This window comes from Enoplosus armatus, chromosome 12 (assembly GCF_043641665.1).
Source record: "Enoplosus armatus isolate fEnoArm2 chromosome 12, fEnoArm2.hap1, whole genome shotgun sequence".
Lineage (NCBI taxonomy): Eukaryota > Metazoa > Chordata > Actinopteri > Centrarchiformes > Enoplosidae > Enoplosus > Enoplosus armatus.
Genome location: NC_092191.1, coordinates 20,472,564 through 20,498,568, shown reverse-complemented (window position 1 = coordinate 20,498,568; position 26,005 = coordinate 20,472,564). Strand labels below are relative to the sequence as shown.

Below are 26,005 nucleotides of genomic sequence, written 5' to 3'. Positions count from 1 at the left end.
AAAGCAGTCGGAGCCCTTTGTCACGAGTTGTTAGCAGCTCCACCAAAGAGACATTTCCCGTCCTGATGGGGGTCCTTTAAATAACCAACTGAATCCAATCTTTCACACAAAGGCAAAACTATGAAAAAAAAAAAAAAAAAAAGTCCAGCAAATACAAATGTGTGCATACAGAAATGTTTGTTCTTTTTTCTTTTTCCTACCCCATTAATCATCTCACCTCCTTCAGATTTATCTTGTGTACTCTCTGAAGGGGTCAGGCCCTTAGATTGGGAACCACTGGACTGAACTACCAAAATATGTCAGTCAATATGTCAAACAGGTACTTTTACTTCTAGAAAGGATCTACTTCTTCCATCACTGGTTGATCTCCATATATACTTTAAGTGGCTGCTCTCTGAGGATTGGGGCGGGGGGGGGGGGGGGGGTAGTTGTGAGAGCCAGTGTACATGTCAAGACCAAAGGATCTTAATACACGACGTATTAAAAGATCAACATCTTATCCTTTGATGGCAGGGATCCAGACAGACTCACAGCCCGAGACACCAACACGTTCAACTGTCCTGCGGCTCTGGGCTCCTACACATTTTCCATTTTAAAATTCCAGACCTCATTCCCCCGAGCAGGCAGACACATCGCTCATCGCGCTCTGTTTATAGCAGAACATTACGGATTATGTAATATTATAACAGCTATCAGTTTCTGCGGCGGTGTTGCTTTTCTCATGTTCATAACGAACCTTCAGATTTCTTTCCTGCGGCAGAGCCCACCTTCCTTTGTTTGACAGGAGACGGGGATTCGGGGTCATGCCTTTCTCTGGAAAACTAACTGGTCAGTGCTTTTACTGTACACTGAGGGCAAAGCACCTCTCCCCCTCCCCCGAGGGCCCCAAGCCAAGTAGTGTCACAAGGCAGCTGGGGCTCTACTGCACCCAGGACACACTCCGTCCCTCCAGCCTCTAGACTTTTCCCACTGGAGGAGGAAGACGGTGACGTCTGATGCGTTTCTGTGAGAGACATGAGAACCGGAGCTGTCGCACTCTCTGCAGCTCTGCACCTGAACATCAGCAGCTGGCGTTTTCCAACTCCAACGTGTAAGAAATCACAGCCCCACAGTCTGAAACGTTTTCAAAATGAACTTTTATTGGGAGAACTACAAAAAAATGTACAGTACAAAGTTAACAGTCTCACACTCAATTTGTAGTGAACTGATTCCCCCAAAAAAATATTACAACTCTCGTTGTCTTTTTGTCCGTTTTTTTGTTACATTCAAAAAGCTTTACTTCTGATAAAGTAGTCAAAAGTACATAGTGCGCATCCCCCTGTACCTACTATGTACAAACCAAACGTGTTCATCCACTTCCCTCACCAGCAAACTCTCAAGACTCAGACTAGATTTCAATATAAAAAAAAAAAAAGAAAAAAAAAAAAAAAGGAAAAACAGAGCAAGAGGAAATCAAAATGATAAAGAGGAATGGGGATTTAGAAAGGTTACGGTTGTTTTTGTCAGAGTGTCTGAGTGGTAACAACCTTTCAAAAAAAAAAAAAAAGTTTCAGAATCCAACACTACATTCAGTTCAACCTGTGTATAAAAGATGCCTGTGTAGGAAAAATACTTTATTTGGTTAATTTTAAGGCATGTCAAGATGGTGAACCCCGTAGGCACTACACAATAATACTGGGGCACAAGGGATTGCTACATTCTTTAGCACGTGGCTGGAATCACAGTGTGACCTCGTGCAAACAGAGAGAAAACAAAAATACTTTTTTGGTTAATTTATTGACTTGGGTTCTTTGTCACTGACGTCTGATCTAGATCAACAAAAAGAAGTAAGGTTTGGACGGTCTGTACAACCACATCGTTTATACATTCTACGGAAACATCTAAATAGGGATCCTCAAAAAAAAAAAAAAAAAAAAGCCTTCTACAGCACTGACACACAACCTCAGGAGCAAACAGCAATCACGCAAACTTTTTTTTTTAATAAACGTAAACAAGGAAACAAAATTAATGAAATAAATATCACATACGTTCTCTTAAATTAAGATTTTTTTTTTTACTCATTTACAATAAAAATAACCAAGTGAAGTTACAAAAAAAAGGAGAAAAAACAAAAACAAAATATATATATTACTGTGAAAAGAACATACACTCCACTTTATGCAGATTAATAATGGCGATCATAATTTAAACATAAAAGAATATAGATCTATTGCTTCATCATACTTGATAAATACAGTATGGACACAAATTACCAATGTAGCCTATACTTTTTTCACAAGATAATAAATAAGTTAAATAGTCCATAGCCAGTTATGCACAGCTATGTAAATCACTCAAAAAACAGCTAAAAAAATATATACTCAACCATCAGCAGTGATTTCCCCAAACAAACCCAACTCAAGAGTGCTTTTTAACCAAGCAACAAACTAGACTAACCAAACGAACCACTGGGTGGCGCTGGGAGAAGACAGATCTGGAATGGAAGTTGAAGCTTTCAGAGGAGGGAAAAAAAAAAAAGAAGAAGAAAAAAAAAACAAAAACCCAAAACACTTTGATAAAGAAAAAAAAAATGTTACTTTGAGTCAAGGCATATTCTTGGCAGGATGGGAGGAAATCTGAAAAACCGCTTACAGTCTCTTCTTCTTGTCAAGTCATGTTACCCACACATCTAATCCCAGGAAAAGTGTGGCTTGCCTGATAGAGCAAAAGGGGAGAGGGGGCTGCCATGAGCCCTTGGGCAAGGCACTGATGGAATGCCTTCTGTTTGCTATCTAAAGTTTTAATACAGCTATATTACATACAAGAAGAAAAAAACAAAAACACTAAACTAATGCCAGGTCAAGGACACTTTAAACTGTATGAAGCTTTATTGATCCCTGTGGGTGAAATTCTCTTCTCTTGCCCCCCTCCAGGGAGGTCAGAGCAGGGTCAGCACCCCTGGAGCTGCTAGGGATTCAATGTCTTGCTCAAAAGGCACTTCGGCAGGGCGGTTGCTGCTGAAATTGGGTAGAGGGCCAGGAGGGAGAGGTGAGGGGGGCTTAACCGGGATCCTCTGCTTGAAGGACAGTCTACCTCACTCACCGACACCCCCTCCGGCTCCTCAACCACCCTGCCTGACCCCGTCCATAAATCCATGTGAAAACAAAATATTATTAGTCGTCTGAAATCGACAGCCTGCTGAAGATTGGCAAACGCCTTCCAGCGTCCAGACTCGGGGACTCGGAGCCGCTGAGGCTCCCGGAAGAGCTGAGGGACCCGCTCGCGTAGCTCTCCCGGTCAGAGAGCGAGTCTGGCGGGCTGGGAGGAGGCTCGAACACCGGCGACTCGCTGAGGCGGCGCAGCGCCTGCAAGTGGCTCATGTTGTAGGTCGGAGGGGAGGGCGGGCACACGCTGCTCTGCATGTTCCCGTAGTAGGCACCGGTGGAGTGGTTGTTGGCGTAGCCGCTGGGGGTGTGCACGGCCAGGGGGGCCAGCAAGGCCTTTAAGTCCTGCCCGGGGAAGGAGAAGGCACTGTTGATGCAGGACATGGAGTTGGGAGAGAGCACCTCCTCGTAGAAGCTGGAGACGGAGGTGCAGGAGGAGGCGGTGGTGGGTGGCGGCGGGGTCCTGGACGTGGGGCTGTCGAGCAGGGGAGACTCGAGTCCGTGGTGGGTGGAGAAGCCGGAGAAGCTGAGGCTGTGGTGAAGCTTTGGTCTGTCCCTCTGGGTGTAGCCGAGCTGCTGCGGCGGCAGGACCTCCCTGTGGCCGTAGCCGCACAGCTCGCGGGCCGACCTGGGCTCCCCCGCCTGCACGTTGGCGTTGGCGGCCGGAGCGGGCCGGCGCTCGTCGGCGTTGTGGATAAAGTGACACCGGGGGCCGTATGGGCAGAAACCGATGGTGTGGAAGGTGCGGCATGGCTCCGTTTTGTATTTAGGGTGGCGGGACAAGCTCCTCAACTCGTGGTAGCCGTGAGCGAACTGACATTTCTCCCCGTACTTGCACGACCCGTTCTCCTCGAATGGCCGGCACAGCTCGGTCTTGTAGCGGGTGGAGTTGATCTGAGAGCCGGTCTTCTGCTGCAGCACGCCCCGGTCCCCGCTCTCGCTGTAAGCGCGGTCGCGGAACTTGTTCTCCTTGTTCATGAGGGCCGTGGCGCTGCTGTTGCTGCTCGGCGTGTTCTCCTTCAGGCTGCCGTAGGAGCCCATCGAGTATTTGTTGCCGTTGTTCATCGCCTCCACGTTGCTGGTCGAGTTTCTGCGGAAAAATCCCGGCGTGAAGGAGCCGCCGGAGCCCGGAGTCGTGACCGGAGCCCCCACCGCCTTCTTGTCCAGCATGCTGTTGATGTGGAGGGCGTTCATGTTTATGCTTTTATCTTGCTGCGGGGAGGAAAAAAGACACGAGTTAGCAACGTACGTCAGGCACCAATTCTGTGACTGTTCTGACCACATGGCATGTTAAAGACAACTTTGTTTGCCTGCGACGCTACAACTTGTTGCTGCAGCAGCAGCAGCTGGACGCATGCTAACGTAACTCCGCCGGAGCTGGAGCACGCTCATTCGGCTACGTTGCAGTGCTTCGCCCTGAACGCAAAACGAAAAAAAAAAAAACCCAAACAAAATAAAACACAACTCTCCTGTATCTTGTCAAACTTTTACCTTGTAAAGCATGTCCATGTCGTAGAAAGCAGACAAGACGGTCGCAGACATCTCTTTTCCCCAAGTTTGCTGCCGCACTCCCTCTTTCATGGAGGACCGACCAGGATCCCTGAATGCGACGGGCGGAAAAGTTAGTTTGTGCCACGACTGGTTTTTGGTTGTGGGGAAAAAAATACAAAACAAAGAAGTTGCCTTAAAAGTTGATGTGCAGTTTAAGTCCGTAGAAGTAGGAAGGAGGGGGGGAGAAAAAAAAGGGGGGAGATAGGTTTGTATTGTTGAGTTGCTGGTGGCTTTAGTTCCTCCCCTCGAGAAGCGCTGAACCAGAGTGCTTCACTGTGCGCTCGATCCTTTTTGCATGGGTATAAATGCCTGGCGGTGGCCAGGGAGGGGCGAGCTGAAGTCGGTGCAAACTTTTGCGAGGGGCCGCCTCCTCCCCTCCTCTCCGCGAAAAAAAAAACTTCCATTCACCGGTTGGCCGCCTATTCTTTAACACCACGCCTTGAAATCCAACCCCAGTTACACCACCCCCCCCCCCCCCCCCTCCCCCTCCCCCCACCATCCTCCTCACACCCCTCAAAACTTTTTTTCCCTTCTTCTTCTAATCACACAACCAATTTTGTGGAAGTTGGTTTTGCTTTTCTTTTTTCTTTTTTTTTTTTTTTAACTCTGGCTGAGAAAGAATGTGGAACCATACAAATGGACCATGCACACGCACGCACGCACACACACACACAGCCTGGTCCTCTAATGAAGCTGGGTGCCTTGCTCAAATGCTCTACCACTGGATTTAAAATGAAAGGGAAATGGCTCCTCAGGCGACCCCCACCCCCACCCCATGTCCCTTACCTACCTCCCAGCAAAGTCCTGGGGGTTTGAGCCAAGCGGCCTACCTACCAGTGACAAGGCCACCCCTCTAGCCTCCGGACCACCACACTTGGAAGCTGACACATGTATTTGTAATGGAAGGAAACTCTGCCTCTCCCTCCCTCTCCCCTGTGGATGGGGTGAGACCACAAGTATGAGCGGAGAGGAGTCCAGGCAGAGTGCAGTACAATTTTTAGAATCCACTGGTTGCATAATCAACTTCCACAGTGCAGCAGCAGCCTATTCCAGTCCACTACACATGGAAAAATAGACAGTTTTGTGCCCACTGTTGCTCGCATGACCTACTTTTGTATTGTTTCAAAGCTGAACTTGAAAACGTTCAAGCTTTTCACCTTTCGATCAGAAGCCTGTCACTCCTGCAGCACAAACACGTCGAGTCATTATTAACACTGAATGGATTTACTTTGGTTAAATTCTTTTTTTAAACCACTCCTCCAAGTTCCCTCCCTGACTTGTTTTTCCCAATCTCGGAGCCCAGACTGCAGGAATGTGGTTTTCGTGCGGTACAGCAGAGCAACACTGCCCCCGTGAGAGCAAAATGGGAACTGACGGGGAAAGGCAGGGGCGCCCCCTGCTGAGCAGAGCTGGAGCAAGACTTTAAAAAGACACATCCAGGCCCATTTGGCTGTAAAAATGTCAAGACTTTTATTGTGGAGGAATTGTCTTTTGTGTGTCTAAAGTGGAGTTCCAGACACAGGGAAAGCATCCATGTTTAGGGGTGTGTTGGCGATTTTTTCGACAAAGCCACCGGGTCGCCACAGTCCCTCCTTTGTAAAGTCAGAAGAGTTGCAGTGCGGTTGCAATAAGCTGCCCCTGTCTGAGCATGACGTAACCTTCCCAGGATGGCAGAATGTTCACATGAAAATGTCAAACTACTCCACTCCACTCTTGGAGTTATGTCAGGTTTAAAAAAAAAATAACAAAAAAAAAACCCCCACAGTGGAAAGATTGCAGAGTTGGCAGCAGAGGATGGGGCTCTATATCAGGGCTCCACAAGGCCGATATTTTGGTCAGCAGGGTGTAAAAACTTTGTGCAACACATATCAACAGAAATTGCCGGTTTCTGCGACACTGGTGACCACTTTTCCATATAGGATCATAATTGGAAGAGTGGTTACAAAAATGATTTTTCTTTCTGTGACATGATTTAATATTCTTAAGTGATGAACGGTTTTGGTTGGAGAAGCGGGGGAAAAAAAGAAAAAGGAGGGGGGGAATAGCAATAGGCGAAAAACAAGTGACATAAGAGCTTGGAATCTACTACTACCAACCCTAAAATTAGGCTGAGGGCTGCCCCAGGACTATTTGCGCTTTGCAAGTTGTGATAAATAGTTTAATGTGAAGGACAGACACGGCGAGGCTCCTGAGAAATCCCTTGAACATGTCCTCGTCCGCAGAAACCGCTCTCCCATCACAGAGCTCTGTTTTTATTGGGGGATGTTGAGCTGTTCCAAAACATTACATCAGTTTTACTGTAACAGGGAACATGGCTACCAGGCAGGGAGAAGGGTCCAGCTGTAAGAGAGGGCAGCATGAATCCACACACACACACACACACACACGCGCACAAACAGAGGACAGTAGTCCATTGTGCCGTCCTCCTAATTACATAACCAGGAAAAGTAGAGGGAAGCATAAAAACACAGTCCAATGGGAAGAATCCTGCAGTAAATTAAATATCACAGGAAAATAACACCTCGTATAAATATATAGTAGAAGTCAAAGCATATACTGAAACACAACTTTGGTGACGTGTCAGAGAAAACACTTTCACAATCCCATGCCTCTGTCATAAAGCCCGGGCTGCTGCACAATCGCGCCATTGAAGTGAGTTGCTTGAAGCTTTAGGCGCAGACTTGTTTTGTTCCAACCTTAAATCCCTGGTAGAAAGCAGAACGGTTCGTGTACTCAATACTGACACTGTTGAAGTCTGTCGTGTGACACATTGCCACTGATAAGAGAACAGTGCATCAAGTGTTGTTTTGCACAAACCCGGGTGGAATTATTGTTATGGCTTCACAACTGCCGGACTCTTCCACCCATGTTCACAGTGTTAATATTATTATTGTCCATTTATGTCCTGATTAACATTAAAAGATGCAAGACATTCAACTTGATCTCCTTCCTTTTAGGGGAAAACAGAACATTGGAGTCAAAAAATGCAGTAATTTCCGACATATTTAATTAAAAAGACATCAAGGAACAGCAATCATAAAAATGATGGCAAACACAAAAACACGGCTGGTTATCAATGAGGGCAACATTCGTAAGACAAAGTAAGAAACACGGTCAGAGTAAGAAACATCTTATCGTTTCCTTCATTCACTTGATTTAATAATAAAAAGACCGCAAGGCCAGTCTGTGGTCTCATGTGGTTCACTGAAGTTCTTTTAGTTAAATATCAGGAACCCTGACCTGAACAAATTTTCACTAAAATAAAAAAAATGTGGTTCTGTTAGAGCCAAACACTGCTGGCTCCTCTACCTCAGCCTCTCCAGCACATCTAGAGCCAGAGTGGCCCTCTGGTGCCGCAGCACCAGCCTGGCGTGCTCCAAGGTGCAGGAGAACTGGGGCAGGGCAGGGAGGGAGTCCAGGGCCTGCCGGGAGCTGAGAGCCTTGGTTTGGGCCTGAGTTGACAGCGTATGGATTTGGTGGAGCTGGTCCGGCCCTGCGATCCCTTGGGTCTGCTTGAAGGTCAGGATGAGGGAGCCAAGATGTCTGTGAAGCAGCTTCACCCACTGGACCGGCTCGGCCCACAGGTTCAGGTCGCCCTTCTCGAACAGGAAGTCCTCTTCATCCTGGTCACAAGCAAAATGGGAGCCAATTTACTGGATGTGGATTTAAATCAGTATTATTTTGGTCACTTGGGGGCAGAAGAACAAGCTGTAAACGCAACACAGACAAACAAAGTTGACATGATGAACCGTTGCCTATTTACAGATCAACAGACACAACAGGAAGTGTGTTTCTGGCCACCCGACAAATGCCAGTTCCATATTCACTCTCCTTTCAGCTTCGTCTCCACACACTTCTGAGGGAAATGCTAAATGCTCCACAGCGTTCACCAGCTGACCGTCGTCGCGAGCCAGAAAACCAATACAGTGAGCTCAAAGCTGCTGAAATGCTAAAATAATTCTCTGTGGGTTGAAGAGCAGCACCTTGTTCATTACACATAACCATATGACCCATAGTTAGTACAAAAATACTGACTAGTGCAGCTTCAAGAATACAGAAACTGGCACTTTACAGCTGAAGATATTTAGGCAGTCAGCCACAAGAAGCCCTCATTTACTGTTACTTTGCTCAAAGTTATGTCTTGCAATGCCTCTCAGCTGTTTAACAGGGTGTCTTCTAACCCTCCGAGCAGAAAGAAACAACCAGCTAAACAAGGACCAAAACTAAACTGGCGGCTAAACAGAGTGTGGTTGGAGAGCAGAAACCTTGGTGGCTTAAAGCTCTCAGTTATGTTGACTACTACTGTGGGCAAGAAAAACAAGTCCAGCGAAGTGAAATATAGTGCTATCTGTCCCTGTGATTCCACACTTTACAGACAGTATAACCAGAATCACAGGCTTAATATAGTGTCAACCAATGTGTTGATAACGAAATGTTTTTAAAAAGGTTGCCCATTTAACACTTGCTCAACTGTTGCCAAATGCCTTACAATGCAGCATCCCTGTTGTAGTCATAGCAACTGAAGCTGTGACAGTCACCATGGTTACACTTACGTCCCCTTTAAGTTACATGACGTGATTCTCACCAGACTGGAAGCCTCGTCTGCAGCTGCCTCGTCGTTGCCTTCTTCCTCTCCCAGCAGCCACTCTGTCAGAGCGAGGGCGCCCGCAGGTACCTGCCCCCACAGCTCAAACAGCTGACACAGGAGCCCCGCGCCCGAGTCCAGGGCTACTGGAGGACACACGGACCCACCGGCCACATCTGAGGACACGAAACACCGCATGTTTATACAAAGTATGCTTCACATTTAACGCACACAGAAAATGCGGCTTTTGGTGCGTGTGATTTTTCCCAAATATTCCCGCCCTTACCCACATGACTTCTACTGCAGATGTCATCAGGTGACTGTGTCAGCTGAGCAGTGGTTGAACGTATGGTTGTTTCACCTGCAGTCTAAAGTTCAGCTTTGGAATGACCAGGAGGCCTTTGCCCTGGGATCTAAGGTTACGCTCAAGCTCATTATGAGGTAGGAGGTCAGGAATACAACAAAGGGGGGAAATAAAACAAAAACTTGTAAGATCGAGAAAGTTGAGACAAACGTTTTCTGGAAGGAACATGCAGAGTGCAGGACCAGGTTGAACCAGCTGTTTGTAAAACTATCACTAAGCTTGTCCTTCGTAAGTTCTTAGTAGCTTCTAACTTCAAACTAGTGACTGTTTCTTCGAGTCGAAAGGGGTCAGTTGAGGTGGTTTGGGCACCTGATCAGGATGCCTCCTTCCTTGGGAGGTTTTCTGGGGACGTCCAACTGATGGGAGACCCCAGGGTAGACCCAGAAAACGCTGGATAGATAATATATCTCTCTATATATAATATGTACCTGGGAACGCCCCGGGATCCCCCAGGAGGAGCTGGAAAACATTGCTGGGGAGAGGGACGTCTGGACTGCCTTGCTTAGCCTGCTGCCACCGTGACCTGTCCCCTGGATAAGCGGAGGAAAATGGACGGATGGATGGACGAGTGTTCAGGCCTTGTACAAGCCTGTAGATATGATTTTGTTGCATTTAATGATGCCTACGTGGAGAAATGTGTGCGTTTCAGAGGTGATAGCATGAATGCAGTTTAGAAGGAGTAGTATCCGTTGTCTGACATCACTCAGGAGAGTCAACCATATTGTTTTATCATGTCTTTTCAGTCTAAACGGGTCATACATTAGCAAGCTAAAGCTCGTTTTGTCAGAAGGGAAGATGACAGCTGACAGTTACATGTGACAGTTACTAAATGTGAATACTTTGTGAAAACCAATAATTCTGTGTTTTCTTTCAGTGGTGTGTGACTCTCCTCTTAGTAAACGCTTTACAGTATGACGAGGCTGTTGGTCTGAGGCTGGACCTGACCAGCGCTTTTAAATGCATGTGAGTCACACCGAGTTGATGCTGGCAGTCTGCAGTAACCTGACGTTTTAAAAATGCAATGCATTTAAAAATCATGTTTACGAGAGCCTGAGTTTCCTCTATCAGGCTTAACAATTAGAGAAACCTGGTGCTGGATTTCTGCTGGAGAAACACGACTTCTCGGCCATGTACAGTATACACAGGTTTCTAATTGGGTCTCTACAAGAGAGGGTGTGTGCATGACATAGACCCAGCCCGTGGAGTATCGTGAGATGCGGTGGCATGAAAGGAAAAACCATTACTCGTAGTGGTGTGTCCCTGTATCCAAAATAATTAAATCCAAAGTCTGACTAAAACTCAAACTGAAATAAAGAATTCTAAATAAGTCGGTTTCCACCGCTGAACAGTGCGCTTTTTGTAAAATTCAGATGCATTCGTACTCCAAGGAAAAAATGTGCGCGTGCCTGTCATTGCACCGCAAGTCCAAAAACAGGGGAAAAAAACTCTTCAGGCTGAAGGATTATCTATTTATGAAATAAATATTACAGGTTTAATCAAAAAATATTGAAATCTGATTACAGAGCAGACCTGTACGTAAACTCTTTTCAACCATCACCTGAGGTCCCCAAATAACCTCGTATCTTGTGGGTGTGTGACTGTTGGTGCTTGTGGAGTTGGGATGTTTAAATGACGCAGGGCTGACGGTATGTTCCAAACTTAGTGCGAGCGTGTGCCCATGTGTGTCTTCTCTGGGCTAGGACGGCCTTCTGGGAAACAAAACTATAACTCATATAACCAACCACGATCAGGGTGTGTGTGTGCGCGTTGAGTGGATTCAAAGCTATTCTGCATGTTGCACCAATATGCGCGTGCACACACAGCGGGTGCAGACGTTGCTCTTAACTTCCCGTTTCCCTGTCAATGAATGGCCTGCCTACATATGTGAATACGATGTTCATGTGGATGAAAAATGAATTCAGTTTTTTAGTGCTCACGCTCGACCTGCTATTTGTAGTCTCCTACAAACAGTCCTGTGTTGCTTCTACACACATGTTCAGAGGCGGGCCTGTCATGAGCCCATACTCGCAGTGGAGGAAGTGTGAGTGCAAGGACGCACGCTTCAAACGGAGGGAAAACATAACGTATGACTTCATTTAACGACTCCAGTTGTCCACGCAGCAACTATCCGACACAGAGGTTGTGTGTATGCGAGTGTGTGAGAGTGTTGTTCTCCCACCTTGACCATCCTCAGCCACAGCTGACACCCAGATAACACCCGAGACTTCAAAGGGCTTCGAGAGCCAATAGCCAAAACACTACCACCATGGGAAGAGAGGAGGGAGGGCGGGAGGGTGGGAGGGTGGAGGTATACAGACCCCCATCAGCACACATACAGTATAAAACACACACACACACACTCAGGGTTTGGGACCCAGATTGTTTTCCCTCTTCAGAGAGGAGGTGTAAAATCGGAGCAGAGCCTGAAGTCTGAGCGGAGAGGGAAACCCGGCCTGTGAACATTAGAGGCTGTTGATTGTACCGTATTAGAAGCGATTTAGGAGTTTAGGAGCTTGAGTGACAAATTCCTTTCTTTACCAAGACGCCGCCTCTCTCTGGGACAGCCCTGCCTCTCTGATGTGAAGCCTTTACAGCCCCCCCCCCAAACATTAAGGAACATAATAGGAAATTTTAGCTGCATTCAATTTATCTACTTTTCTACGGAGGTTTCACACATCGCTTAACGCGATTTCCCTCCTCGAACTTTTGGCGCAAAATACTCCGTTTCTCAAGGGGATAGTCTTTCATGCCGTTACTGGCATGTGTGTTGGGTGTGTAGTGTGTGAGTATGTGTATGTGTGTGTGTGTGTGTGTGTGTGTGTGCTGGCATGACTTTAGTCCTAAGTAGGTATTGTTTGTGTTGGAAGACAATCTTGTCTCTGCAAATGACAATATCAGTGCCAGTTGGCGAATGAATGGGTTTGAGTAAGATGGCCTCAGTGTGTGTGTGTGTGTGGGTGTGGGTTGTGCAGTTGGCATCCACTGGCACACACTCCATCCACTGGCACTCTTATAGTACATTTGAGCTGGGCAGGGCAGGAGTGTGAGGGGAAAAACTTAACCTTGTGCCACTTGTGGAAACAGTATAACAGTTGTACCATTCTGAGCTTCTGTAGAGTAAAAAAAAAAAAACTGAACTAAGATCTTTGGTTGCCTTGTTAGAGACTCTGGCAACCACGTTTTTTGAAAGTGCTTTATATGTAAATCTGTGGGAACCATAATAAGCCCTTCATCATGCACACATTGTCATCTTTTCTGAGGAACACTGCCATCTCTTCGGCGGACACAAAATCCTGCTGGATCAATGTACTGCATGCTAATTCATAGCAGGTTTTGACTCTATAGTGACAACACTGAGCATATTCAAAACAAGACAAAGAGTGCTGTACTTATAGGCACAGCAGTGCTTTGAGCTAAATGCTAACGCCAGCATGGCAACATGCCACAATGACAATACTAACATACTGATGTTTAGCAGGTATAATGTTTACCACGCTTACCATCTTTATTTTCGCATTTGTTACATGCTCACATTTGCTACTTAGCACTAAACACAGAGCACAGCTAAGGTCGTAAGTTTTGCAGGTATTTGATAATAAACCAAATTACTGGACAAATTCAAATTTTGAACCGATGATGGCGCTAGAGGAAAAGTCAGAGGAAAAACCGAGGGGAACATTATTATCTGTACCAAATTCCATGGCAAGCCCTGCAATAGCTTCACTCAAAACCACAAATGTCAACCTCACGGTGACGCTACAGGAAAAGTCAGGGGATCATCAAAGTCATTCGGATACATCTTCTGGGAACCATGAAGATCCGTCTGAACTTTTATAACAATCCTTCAAACGGTTGTTGAGATATTTCAGTCTGGAGCAAAGTGGAGGAGTTGGACTGACTGGGCAACGACACTGTCATCCTTGGAGCCAGAGCCAGGCTAAAAATCAGTATGCATACAAGTGAAGTGTCCATTTCTGAGGGTGGTGTTGACATGCACTTTTATCCCACACTGCAATGCAAAGGAAGTGGATGTTCTGCTCGCAGCCACAAAAAGCTCTGGAAAAAACCGAGTAAGACCTTTGTTGCATTGCACAGTTTTGCTTGTTGCAAACAAAACTATATGCTGTCTCACACACAACTAAAGCAATCTAATCTTGAATTGTAGCAATTCATTTCCTTCCTTGTTTCAGCAGTCTTATGTGTTTAGTATACTTTAGTTTAGTTGTCTTTTCCTTCACATTAGTTTTTATTTTCTTACACGCAGACTAAACACGGAATGATGGGATGTGTTTACTACAATGCAAAACTAACATCAACGACATTTAAAAACTCCCCCACAATATGGTCTGTCTGCATAAACTTAAACTGTCGTTAGCAGGTATGTGAACATCAGGGTTTTGCACACGGCTGCAGCCTCATTGTGTCTGATCAACAGTCATGTCATTAAAGTCACTGAATTAAATTAAGAGAGTGAAGAGACCTTTGCTGTTCAGTAAATCCTTACTGAGCCTCTGCAGCTGGGGGGTGTCAGATGTCCCATTGAGAGGAAGGGGGTGGTGGGTGGTGGGTCGGGGGGGGTTTGGGCGGGCTGTCAGGACAGTGAAATGAGAGAAAACACTTCCCGCCCACACACTCCACTGGTGTCATCATGTTCACTGTATTGGGAATTCATTCCTACACTCAGCCACCCACATCTGAGGGATCTGGGTTTGGGTTCTTACCTTAATGCTTCAACTCACTCATCCCAACCTGCTGACGGACCACCGTAAGGGGTCCCTCAGCTACACCTGCTCTGCCCCATAGTCAGGTCTTTATTCCATACAGCCTGGACAAAGACTGTCTGTCCAAAGATCTATATATGCAGAATTGAATCTAACCCAAATCCCTCAGATGAGGGTGGCTGAGCACAAGAATGAACTCCCAATACAGTGAACATGATGACACCAGCAAGCTTCAAAGTGCATCATGGTAGTGTCTTTCGGTTGCAAAAAAGATACCTGACAGTTGACAAAGACGAGACTTCCACCCAGCAGCAGAAAACGTTCATCTTCACACTCTCTGTCTCTCGCACATGACCCACTCAGAGCGTGTGCTACAGACGCTACAGACGCTACAGTGGAGCCGAGAGACCAGGAAGCATAGGTGCGAGATGGAGCGAGAGGTGCCAAAAAAAAACCCACACACTTTACAGCCCTGACTTCCTGTGGTGGCTGACGAGAAACAGGGAGTGTGGAGACCCAGAGCAACGACGACAACAACAACAACAGCAGCAGCAGCAGCATCAGGAAACATTACCATGAAAATAATAGTACAAAACGTAGTGAATGGTGAACATTACCATAGAAATAATGGTCGGAGAATATGAAACCCAGTCAGTGGTTAGTTCAGTCAGAGGATCACATGCAAGTCAATGGCTGCCTCAACAGGGAGCCAACAGAAGCTCCTGTCCCTAGACACAAAGAGGATCTACTGGTAACTGTAATGTCCTTTAGTCTGATTTCTTTTCTTTGGCCTGCGTGTTCTCTGCAGCTTTTTTATAAATTGCTTGTGTTTTGTTGATCAGGTCAAAGTAGCAATGGAGTGGACTTTTGCCACATGAGACCAACAACTTGTATTTGTTTGACTCAAGACTCCTGGCTGGGTGGAGTTCAGAATTGAAGCACCAGAGGCCGAAATATCCTGACTTTTAGTCGCCAAGTATGGGCCATACATAAAACGCTGGATCCTACAATTCTCATAATGCAACTCAGTGTCATTTTTCTCTAGGCACCCCCCTGACGACATCATCATTTTGAAACTTTGGAAAGCTCCTTTAGCCCCGCAGAAGAAATAATACGACTGCTTTCACAGGCTGCGTGGTGCTCATGACGAGTGAACTGAACTTCCTGTGTAGAACGGGTGGAGTGTCCTAACCCGAATGCTTCACAAACAGCGTCACCTAAGCCTAACCCTTTAACCCCCCCCCAATCCACCCCTCAAAAAAGAGGCTGATCTAAAAAATCTACAATTGGCTCGCTCACACTGTTTTGAGGTTTATTCAGCTGATCTTAATCTCCTTGCACAAAAGGAAGTGATCTTACAAGACGACAAGACGTGCGTTCAGTTTCTGTCCGTGCATATTTATCCCTGCGCTGCTGGAAGATCGCCATCATAACTTTTACATTGAAGTGAGGTGGGGGCTTATTGATTTTTACGACTGAAATCAAAAATGACATCAATTTGTTCCACTTCCCTGACTCTATGTGAACTATCCCAATGAAGTCAACTCCACTGGCTCTGCACGAGGGTTAAAACAACCTATAACTACTATCAGATCTAGGTCTAATTATAACTGTTTCACAATAACAGAGGATGCATAATGAGGCCGACTCAGTTTCACACTGTTAGATTGTGAAATAGCCACACCAAGATACTCTGTGCTCCCTTTTTTATCTTCAAAACACATCACAATCGATGCAGACTGCAATGAACACACTGTACACACACTTCAACACAGCCTGCAGACACCAGTCATTACTGCAGACATGTGACTTTATTTCACACCACCCACCGAATCATTAAAATCTCATTCCCCACGCTGCCTTTTCAGTCAAAGATGGTGAAAACACTATTTTGTTTTGTGTGTTTTCACTGGAGGTTGAAATAACAGCTAATTTATTCCAAAAGCAAAAGGTTAAAGCTGCAAACCAAAAGTTGAGTAATTCCCTTGTAGCAACAAGTGCGTCCAGCGTGTATTTCATAGCTTCTTCTCAAATGAGTGGTGCTTTTCTAAAGTCTCGTTCAGCGATCTATCAAACACAAACTAAAGCTGGGTTAAATGGCTGAGTGGGTATTGTGCTGAAATAGGACGAGGTCTGTTTAATGAGTGTCCTTCAGTGCTGTCAGGTCGTTTACTTCCATTCATCTGCGTCATCCACTGTAAATGAATGAACTGGGGGAGGGGACACACAATGGCATCTTCTGCACAGGCATTTGTCAGCTTTACAGTGAGCAAAGTACTTTACTCCAGGCGAGGTGGTTGATAATGCTTCATTGAAAATGACCTGGAAAACCTGGTCAGCAGAGTGTGTGTGGCCACTACTGCATGTTTCAGAGTGTTGGATAAAACAGGAGGAAGGTTAGGGGACTTTACGCAATTCAGGATTTATATATATCGATGGGAAGCTTGGATCATTTAAAAAGGAATAGCTTCGACATTTTTGGGGAAAACGTTTTCCTTTCTGGCGGAGAGTTAGATGAGAAGATTGACACCACTCTCACAGCAGTGCAGCAAACATAAAGTTGCCGCTAGTAGTCGATTAGCTTAGCGAAGCAGAAAGGTTGGAGAGAGGGGGAAGGCTCTGTCTGCAGGTGGCACATCTGCCTACAAACACCTCTTAAGATGATTAACACTTTCTATCTCAAGACAAAGTGTAAAAACTGAAATTTTGCCGTTTTAAGGGTTATGTGCCGGACTTTTTCTGGGCTGAAGAAGAGCAGCGTTTGTACAGATTCAACAAACAAGATAAAACATGTTAATTAGTGAGCTTTAGAGGTGTTGGGAGGTGGATTTTGTCACCTTTGGACAGAGCCAGGCTAGCTGTTTCCAGTCTTTATGCTAAGCTAAGCTAACTGACTACTGGCTGTAGCTTCATATTTAGCGTACAGACATAAGAGTGGTATCAACCTTCTTATCTAACTCTTCGGCAGAAAGTGAAAAAGCATATCTCTAAAAACGATTGCTTTATTTACCAATACCACATGTTAGAAGCAATACTCCCAATTTAAGTCCAATGTCCAACACACCTGACTCGATTTGATTAGTATTTTTTATATACTGCATATGTGGAACTTAATTCTGTACTTCGTCGTGTCTTTTTATTCCCCTTTTGTCTTGTCATGTCACAACTTAATGTTGTATGATAAAACACTTGAATAAATCATTTGAAAAATAAAAGTGGAGGATTACTGTGTAGCTCCGTTTCCTTGCCCCTTTGTCCTCCAAATCAGAATTCTAATCAATGCCCTCTTACGCACTGCCGTCCAATCCAAATCCCTCTGTGCTCTATATATAAAGTGATCCCTCTGTTCCTGCCCCGAGTCTGTCACAGTGCTGGAGGTCCAGCGAGGGTGAGCGGAGTTTGATTTCAGACCCAATTAGTCTGGAGGTATTTGGGTGGTGGTGGTGGTGGTGATGCTGGTGGGAGTGTTGGAGGGTGGGATGGGGTTAAATTAGATTTGCTCTTCCTGTCCAGGACAATGGCTCCACTGTGGTTCACAGCTTCAACTAAACTGATGTGAATCTGCACACATTTCTCTCCCACACACACACTTAACAGATAAAAGAGAAATTCAACTAATTCAAGCGACACCAAAAAGACCAGATTAAAAACCCAAATTTACCGAATGCTCCAAACTCATTTTAGAGCTTTCATACACAATTTGAAGGAACAGTTCAACACTTTGAGAAGTACGCTTTCTTGCCGAGAGTTAGAGGAGAAAACTGATAGACAGAGCCAGGCTAGCTGCTTCCAGTCTCAAGTCCAGCTCATCGCCTGCTGTCTACAGATTCATATTTAGCGTACAGACATGCGAGCGGTATCAATCTTCTCATCTAACTTTAGGAAAGAAAGTTAAAATGCATAGTTCCCCAAATGTCAAACCGTTCTTTTAATGGCTCTAAGCTATATGGGGAATACACACCGCACTGTCAACATGTTGTTTTTAAATGGTCTGTTGGGCTGAATCCCTTGTTTAGCGTAATACCTGGTTTACATGCAGTCTATGTAACATTATCAGCAACAAAACAGAAAATTTTCCTTTCTAAAGGTGGATGAGTGCTTTGCATTTTGTCTTTCTGCATGTGTGTGTGTGTGTGTGTGTGTGTGTGTGTGTGTGTGTCTGCTGCAGAAACCCGTTCATGTTCCCACATCTCTGCCAGTCCTCCATATCAAAGGGCCAGGAGTCGTCGCCTCCATCTGAAGGAGCTAACACCTAAGATACTTGACTCTGCAACGGCAGGTCATAAAACACACACACAACATCACACTATGGGCAGGCTAGCATGCTGGCTGGCTTGCAAAGGATGGGAAAGATACACAAACACAAACACACACACACACAAACACACACACACACACACACACACACACTTATCTGCTGACCTGAGACATTGTGCAGGTCACCAAGTCATGACCGAATTCAAACTCCAGGTCTCTGCCATGGCGGAACAACACTCGAGCTCCTGAAAACGCATGTACCACAAGTCTGTATTGCAGGTACAGCTACATTGAAAAACAACAGCCTGGATCTCCCCAAAGTTCAAACATACACCTAACAACAACTCTAAAGTTGTACAACTACAAATCGTCATTGTAAAATGATACATGTATATATACACACACTTACACACATTTATACATGTATGATACTGAACAACAACCTCTCTAATGCAAGAAAAAAAGAATGTGAATCTCACTCCTGCTGGCAGCCCTGCATTAACACGCTGATCCGCAGTCACAGAGAGGTCCCCCTTGAGACAGCAGTACGAGCGTCCTCTCAGTCACGATGACTTCATTGTTGCCAAAGCTCCCCAAGCATCAAAATGTCCTCCCAGCTCACTGTCGTGTATTTCATTTTAGAAACATCACTTAAGTTTCAGCTTTCAAAGCAGAAAGATGACATATTTCTCCAATTGTAGGTTTTGGGTTTTTTTTGTTGTTTTTTTTTTTTACAGTCGGTGGGACGTGATTTCTTTTTGGGTTTTTCTGTTGTTTTTCATTTACATGAGGAATTCAACTTTCCAGTCCAAGTCACTCATTCATTTGAAACAAGATTACCAATTTAACGTCTCATTTCTCCCTTCTGCGCTGTGCGCTACATTCCTGTTGTGCGTACGACACATGTCAAAATAAAAACAGGAATTTGGCGCAATTTTCATGATCATCTTGGAGGTTAAAGCGGCTTTTTCGAGTGGCTTGGCTGGAGGGTGAAGGCACACAAAAGAACGGAGGCAAACGCTCGCACACGTGTGCCCAAGAGGAAATGTACGCCAGTTTACAGTAAATAACACGCTCTCTGCCTCCCCCACACACACACACACACACACACACACACAAACTACATTCTCCAAAATTGAGCGGTGGGTATGGATGGACAAAGGAGGATGCCCCACTCTCTTTTCTGCACAAGCACACATAAGGACACCCACCCTGTAATTAAGCCTATTGTGTTCTCTTCCTGTTGGAGAGAAAACCTCTCCGTCTTACTCATGCTGTTGAGCTCCTATCTGATTTTTAGCTGACTGCTTATCTGACCCTGTCTGGCCTTATGTACATAAACACATATAGAACACACACACACACAGCTTTTGGATAAAATCCTGGTATCAAAACATTTTCAGGAATTTTAAATGCGTTTCCTGGTCCTTCAGATCACGATACACGCTCTGCCTTTCAAGGAAAAGTTTGGATTCTTCTAAAATACAAAGTGGTCACTAAACACACCAGAAAACATGTCCATTTCAGCCTTCAGTTCAACTAAGCGCGACTGGAGTTGAGTCTTCCCCCATGACTCCGTCCTCCCATCCATAAACAGCGCTGCCACGAGGGGCTGCGGAGGCTTTTGAGGAGATGTTTTGCCGTCTCGTGTTATGTTATGAGATACTATCAGCGGCGACAGACACAATAAGGGTGGCTCCTGGAGGAAAGCTTGGGAAAATACAGGAAGTGAGTGTTGTGAGGACAGGAAGTCGCGCTGTGGCTGTTTGTGAGGGGCACTTGAGAGTGGGCAGCTGTCAGTCCTCTGATAGGGTGTGTGTGTGTGTGTGTGTGTGTGTGTGTGTGCGTGTGTGAGAGAGAGAGAGAGAACTGGGAGGGCGCTTCCATGGAAATAAGACTCAGTCAACTTTATTTCAGACTCAGAGGGTCCAAAGCAACGAAGAGAAAGGAAAAGAAATGAGTTTGTGTGTGTATACTTGAGGTATTTGTGAGAAAATACATTTGGTAAGGCCTGCCATCATACAATTCTTCAGAAAACAGACCTCAAATGTGCCCAAAACAATGGCACATAACACCACCCCCACACACACACACACACTTTTCACTCTCGCTTCCCAACTGCAAAACTAGAATTAGCATCCTTCATTCCAGGAATGCTCCCCAACCCTTAAGACGAAATGATGTCATCAACCCTTTTTTTTTACATCAGCATGTGTTGGTGGTGTTTTTATGCGTGTGTGTGTGTGTGTCTGTTTATACATGAGTGTGTGTATGCATTACCACTGTTGTCTTACACTGCTTTGGCATAACCCTAACCCGTGCAAATCCCAAATAAGCAAATGTGTATATCATGTGCGTAACCATGGCTGTGTACATGTGCTGAGCAGGTATGGTATAATAGTTAGTGTGTAAACATTGTGTGGGTGTGTGTGTGTGTATGTGTATGTGTGTACTTGTTTCCCATCTTGGCAGTGAGTGTGTACCTGTACTGAGCAGAGGTGCTGGTACATTAGAGATGAAGTCAGAGGCTGAATCTCGGACTTCCTGGTCTTCATCCTGAAGCAGCGTAAACAGACTCCTCCACAGAGACACTGTCGTGAAGAGGCCTGACACACACACACACACACACACACAACTTTATTTTTGGCAGCACACATGTGACTTGTATACATTTCTGTCGACATCAAAACATTTATCTTGACTGCCTGGGAGGTAAACATTTCCTCAAGCGGTACCATTACAGAGACTCACCCAGTGGCAGATGAGCACCAGTCAGCACAGCGGCTGTACAGTCCACCAACACCTTGGCCGCCATCAGCTTCACCTCCACCGGCTGCTCCTCGCTGCAGCATGAGCACACCAGCACCCCCCACTGAGCTAAACAAGCCACTGCGCCCGCGCCCTGGATGACAGATTCGATCAGAAAATGGCTACAATGGTTGTTTGGTTTTAATGTTTAATAGCAGATATTTTCAAAACAATCACAGTTAAAATGATCAAAACTGAAATTAAGACTCAACTAAGGGAGATAACAGCAGTGAGGGCAGTAAGCAGCATGCTAAGCTACCAGGCCACAGCTAAAACTAAACACCACTGGACTGATGGATCTTCTTCCTGTACGTTTGAGAACTGTAGTTTAAACCAAAGGATGCCCGGACATGTCGCTATACCAGGTTAGAGGTTGTTAGTACCAAGTCTGTTTTTACCTGAGGGTTAGAGTTCACCAGTTGAACCACCAGTTGAGAGACCAGGGTCACGGCAGCACAGTGGAGTTCAACACTGAAACACAAAATCAAACACCTGATATAAACTTCCCAATGCATTAGAATAACTCAGTTAGCTTATTATTAGCCTCTTAAAGGGTTTTTGGGGAATGTTTTCTTTGTCCAAAACCAGGGTCTGAGGGAAATTTGTGAATTGTGGCTATATATTATCAGACTAAATTGACTTGACTATGTTTTAATTTTAGTGGATTTAGGGTGCTTTGAAGTACAGTAAGCAAGTAAATGTTCTTGTTAGTAATTTGGGGGTGAACCAGCCCTTTAATTTGACATATTAGTGCAGCGAGAGCCTCTGAAAATGATAATGTGCTCCTCAGGAAACCATTACACACAACATAACACCGCACCGTCAGCTACACACACACACACACACACACACACACACACACACACACATCACTCAGCTGTATTGACTTACAATCCACAAAAGAAGTGTGCTGGTACTCACCACTACATTATGGATCACAATAGCCCGAGCGCCATTCAATCACACGGCAGACAAGGGCAGCCAGCAACCCAATCTCACCCCTCCCCTGCTCTAATCATAACCCTGGGGCCGCTCCAAAGGGAAAGTGGATCCCCGGGTCCAGAGATTGTGGCCAGGAAAAGGCTTTACGGGGCTAAAAGCCTTTGTAATCCAATCCTTATTCAAGCCTGTATTCTCTTGTCGGGGTGAGAAAAGTACAGCAGTGGCTTGTCAAGGAAGGTGTGTGTGTCTGTCAATGCATGTCAAAGGGCTTACACGCACACACACAAACACCGGAACACTATGTGCCAAATGAGCTTGCGGTAAGAGAGGGGCTATGACTCACGAGTCTCTCACAAACTCTCACAGAAAGAACGGTTTGAGCCTGACAGGCGTGAATAATCTAATGTAGGAATAATGTAAATATCAGCTTTCATCCACGTCTGCATTTCTACATTTTTTTCATGTTTAAAAACCACTCGTCTCTGTGGCTGATTTGGTTACCTACATACCGCAACGATGCGCGAGCAACCACACAAACACCCACGCAGAAAGGGGCCGGTGAACTCCAGGTGCGCCCAGGTGCAGAGCTGAGGTGCAGTCAGTGAACCCGAGTGTCCCTCCTCCATGGACTCTGGCTCCGAATGAGGGCTTGACAGCCAGCCTGCCACGGCTGCGTGAGGCCTCTTTCACAAGAGGAGGGAGCCAGAAAAAACAGGGAAATGGACGAGGAGGAGTGTGTGGTTGCATCTTGACCTGGAATACATTCATGTCTCCTCCATTCATCACGGCTAAAAGCTGCTCTGGGATTGCTTAGGGACTGTTTTGACAGCAAGATTTCAGGAGGGAGCAAGCGTTTTGGAGTCGCACAGTTGACTCCCTTTTCCTGCATTTACGTGGAAATGAATTAAAGTGACAGGTACTGGCCTGCCTGCTATGGTGCACAGAGACGAGGGCCTCCGCACGAGATATATCATTTCAGAGGGAGAAAACACAATCCAAGTGTTTGCTGAACACAACCACATATATGAGCTTAATTAAAATATTTGAATGGACTGTCATAAGGTTTGGTAAAGATATACATGGTACACAAAGGATGAATAATAATAACATAATTAATAACTGGTGATCCCTTAACTTTTCATCTAAGGCCATCGTCAGGTGAAATTTGCATTGTCTCTCAGAGCATGATAGCATTTAACTCAAAGAGCCACTGTGCTAAAGTAGAGCCTCACAGAGCTGCTAGCCTGGCCGCAGACTCTCTGTCTTGTTTCTGAATGAATGACAGAATCCATTGCTATGGCCTAGCGGTCAAGGCGTCCATCATGAACCGCGTCAGGCCAGGAACCAGTGTTGTATGCCATACCATTTCTCTCATCTATCCACTGTGGTCCATCTAATAAAAGGCATATCAATTCAGGTATTGTTCCTTTTTAATGGTATTCTTTGAAAGAAAGTATTGGTTAGAGCTGGTTAGAGTCAATCCTGCATGGCCATACCAACCTTGAGTGGAATAATACAATAACTACCTAAACCTTTGGCCCAAACAGAGGCAACATTAAGATGACTTGAGGATGATGTTTGAGATTATTTGTGCATATGTCTTCTCTGACCTGTGAGCAGAATTCTTAGCCAGAGCGAGAAGGTGCCGCAGGACCTCCTCCTGGGACAAAATCTGAACACCGTCCCTCCACTGGAGCTCACTGCTGGAGCTCAACTCACACAACACCGTGAGGACCTGAGAGGAGGAAGCAGAGGCAGAGACAAAGGAGGAAGAAATAAGATATTAATGTAGTCACTCTTTTTCACCTCTCTTTTTCTCTCTCACACACACACACACACACACACACACACGCTTGGTGCTACTGGTTAGGGAAGTTGCTCAGGGCCATCCATCAGCACAGCTTTGGTGTCCTCTCTGCAGTGCGGCTGGCAAGTTGCCCCGAGGGTATTTTTACCACACCGGTCAGATCCTCCCTACGCACACCCTAACCACGGGCACACAGCTGCCTCGCTCTCTCTTTCACACACAAACATATGCACTGAGATGGACGCACAAGCACATGCACGCACACAAAGACGTGCAGGGGCGCAGGTACGTCCAAGCTCTCATCTCTATCTGTTCCTTGTCTTTTGTCGACTCTTAGCATCCAGCGAGCTTAACCTCCTCACTTGATTTTCCGCTTCCCTCGCCCCTCGCTGCTTCCCCCTCCTCTCCATCCCTTCCCCACGCTGTTTTCTTTGCCCGGTCACTCCTCCAGAGAGGGAGGCGGCTGACCCAGTCAGAGGAGGAAAAGACCAGTTTTCCAACGCTCGAGACCCCCGTTAAAAACACACATCCAGCCGAGAACACATGTTGACATTCCTCCCGCATATCTCAATGATTATTATTTCTTTCAAGGACCCACCATGTTATTAGAGCTTTAAAACAAAGCTTGCTTTATAGGATCTGTGTGGGTGGAGAGCAGGGCGAGCGGGTGCACGCAATGCCTGTGTGTAAACATCCGTGTGTGTGTGTGTGTGAGCAGTGAAAACACCAAGTAGCCAGGTAGACCTCCTAGCTGTTGTCCTGGCCGACTCTGAACTGTACACATACATGTATCTAACTGCACAGAATACATGAGCTGTTCTCATTCAGCCATTAAATGAATTTTAAAGCTGCACTAATCATGGAGCATAAGTCTATGTGTAATGTAAAAGGGGCCGCTCATAGTGACAAACCCACAGAGAATTATCATCCAACTCTGCAGCTGAGAGGTGACCAGAAACACAGATGAATGCTAATTTGCTCCGTGTTAATAGGCCATTCTTTTCTAAAACGTCTGCTGTGACAACTTTGCAAAGTGATATCGTGTCAGTGTGGTGCTTTCAGTTTGTTTCGTTGCCTCCAAGTGGCCAAATAAAACCATTAAAGCAGCTTTAAGCATGAGGGAGGTCGTGGTGGATATATATAGCGTATTTTTTCGCGTAATCTTTCATAAAATCCCTTGGCTCTTCTCAACTCCAACGAGAGCGAATCAATCATTGGGCCAGTAATGCCAAGCCAGTGTCGGTATCCATTTGGCCACTGCATTTCTTCATTTCAGGTATTCGACTGCTAGCTCCAACGCAGCTGGTCTGACCAGCTCTGCTGCCTCGGACTTTTACAACCTGCTTTAATGAGCTCCCGTCTTGCAACACACTCGACTGCCCACACACTCAAATATACACAGTCACAGGAAAACATGCCAACTCAGGCGTGGACACGTACAGGCTTTCATTGCTGTAACATGCAAATAAACAGTGACGCCCACCCTGCATGAACAGACACACACACACACACACACACAAAAAAAAACGTTAATAAATATAAGCGCTGCACTCGGCCCAGCTTGAACAGCGGTGCTGTCTGGCCCTTATTCTTTCTGCCTTTTTAACCTCGACAGCCTCAAGGTGTTGCTGCTTTTCACTGGTATTTACAGGCATCTTGGGCCAAAACAGGTCCCTCGCCAAACCATGAAAGAGTCTGACCAAAGAGCAAGACTGCAGGATGACATTTCACTACATGCCTTTTATTTAAGCGTCAAAAAAAAAAAAAAAGGCCTCTTACTTTGTCTTTTGGCATACCCACTACGCTTGTGAGGGGAATCACGGTAGA

At 45.7% G+C, this 26,005-nt stretch overlaps 2 protein-coding genes across 3 annotated transcripts in view; both read right to left on the bottom strand.

Moving 5' to 3' along the window:
• Positions 1–1,117: 1,117 nt before the first annotated feature.
• On the bottom strand, positions 1,118–4,945 carry zfp36l2 (zinc finger protein 36, C3H type-like 2). 2 transcript variants are annotated; one of them, XM_070916121.1, is made up of 2 exons: positions 4,629–4,945; positions 1,118–4,355 (listed from the first exon to the last, which is right to left on the bottom strand). In XM_070916121.1, the coding sequence occupies exons 1-2, from the start codon at positions 4,722–4,724 to the stop codon at positions 3,153–3,155; spliced, it is 1,299 nt and encodes a 432-aa protein (XP_070772222.1). In that variant the 5' UTR covers positions 4,725–4,945; the 3' UTR covers positions 1,118–3,152. The 2 variants fall into 2 exon arrangements, with proteins under 2 accessions (XP_070772222.1, XP_070772221.1); XM_070916120.1 differs by having other exon boundaries at positions 4,635–4,945.
• A 2,745-nt stretch (positions 4,946–7,690) lies between these two features.
• thada (THADA armadillo repeat containing) overlaps positions 7,691–26,005 on the bottom strand; it is an 81,959-nt gene continuing 63,644 nt past the window's right edge. Inside the window, exons 32-37 of the mRNA XM_070915950.1 lie at positions 23,982–24,106; positions 21,828–21,900; positions 21,373–21,523; positions 21,105–21,227; positions 9,280–9,455; positions 7,691–8,317 (exon numbers count right to left, since the gene is read on the bottom strand). Of these exons, the coding sequence (XP_070772051.1) occupies positions 8,000–8,317; positions 9,280–9,455; positions 21,105–21,227; positions 21,373–21,523; positions 21,828–21,900; positions 23,982–24,106 (966 nt within the window). The 3' untranslated portion in view covers positions 7,691–7,999. The remainder of the gene's footprint in view (positions 8,318–9,279; positions 9,456–21,104; positions 21,228–21,372; positions 21,524–21,827; positions 21,901–23,981; positions 24,107–26,005) is intronic.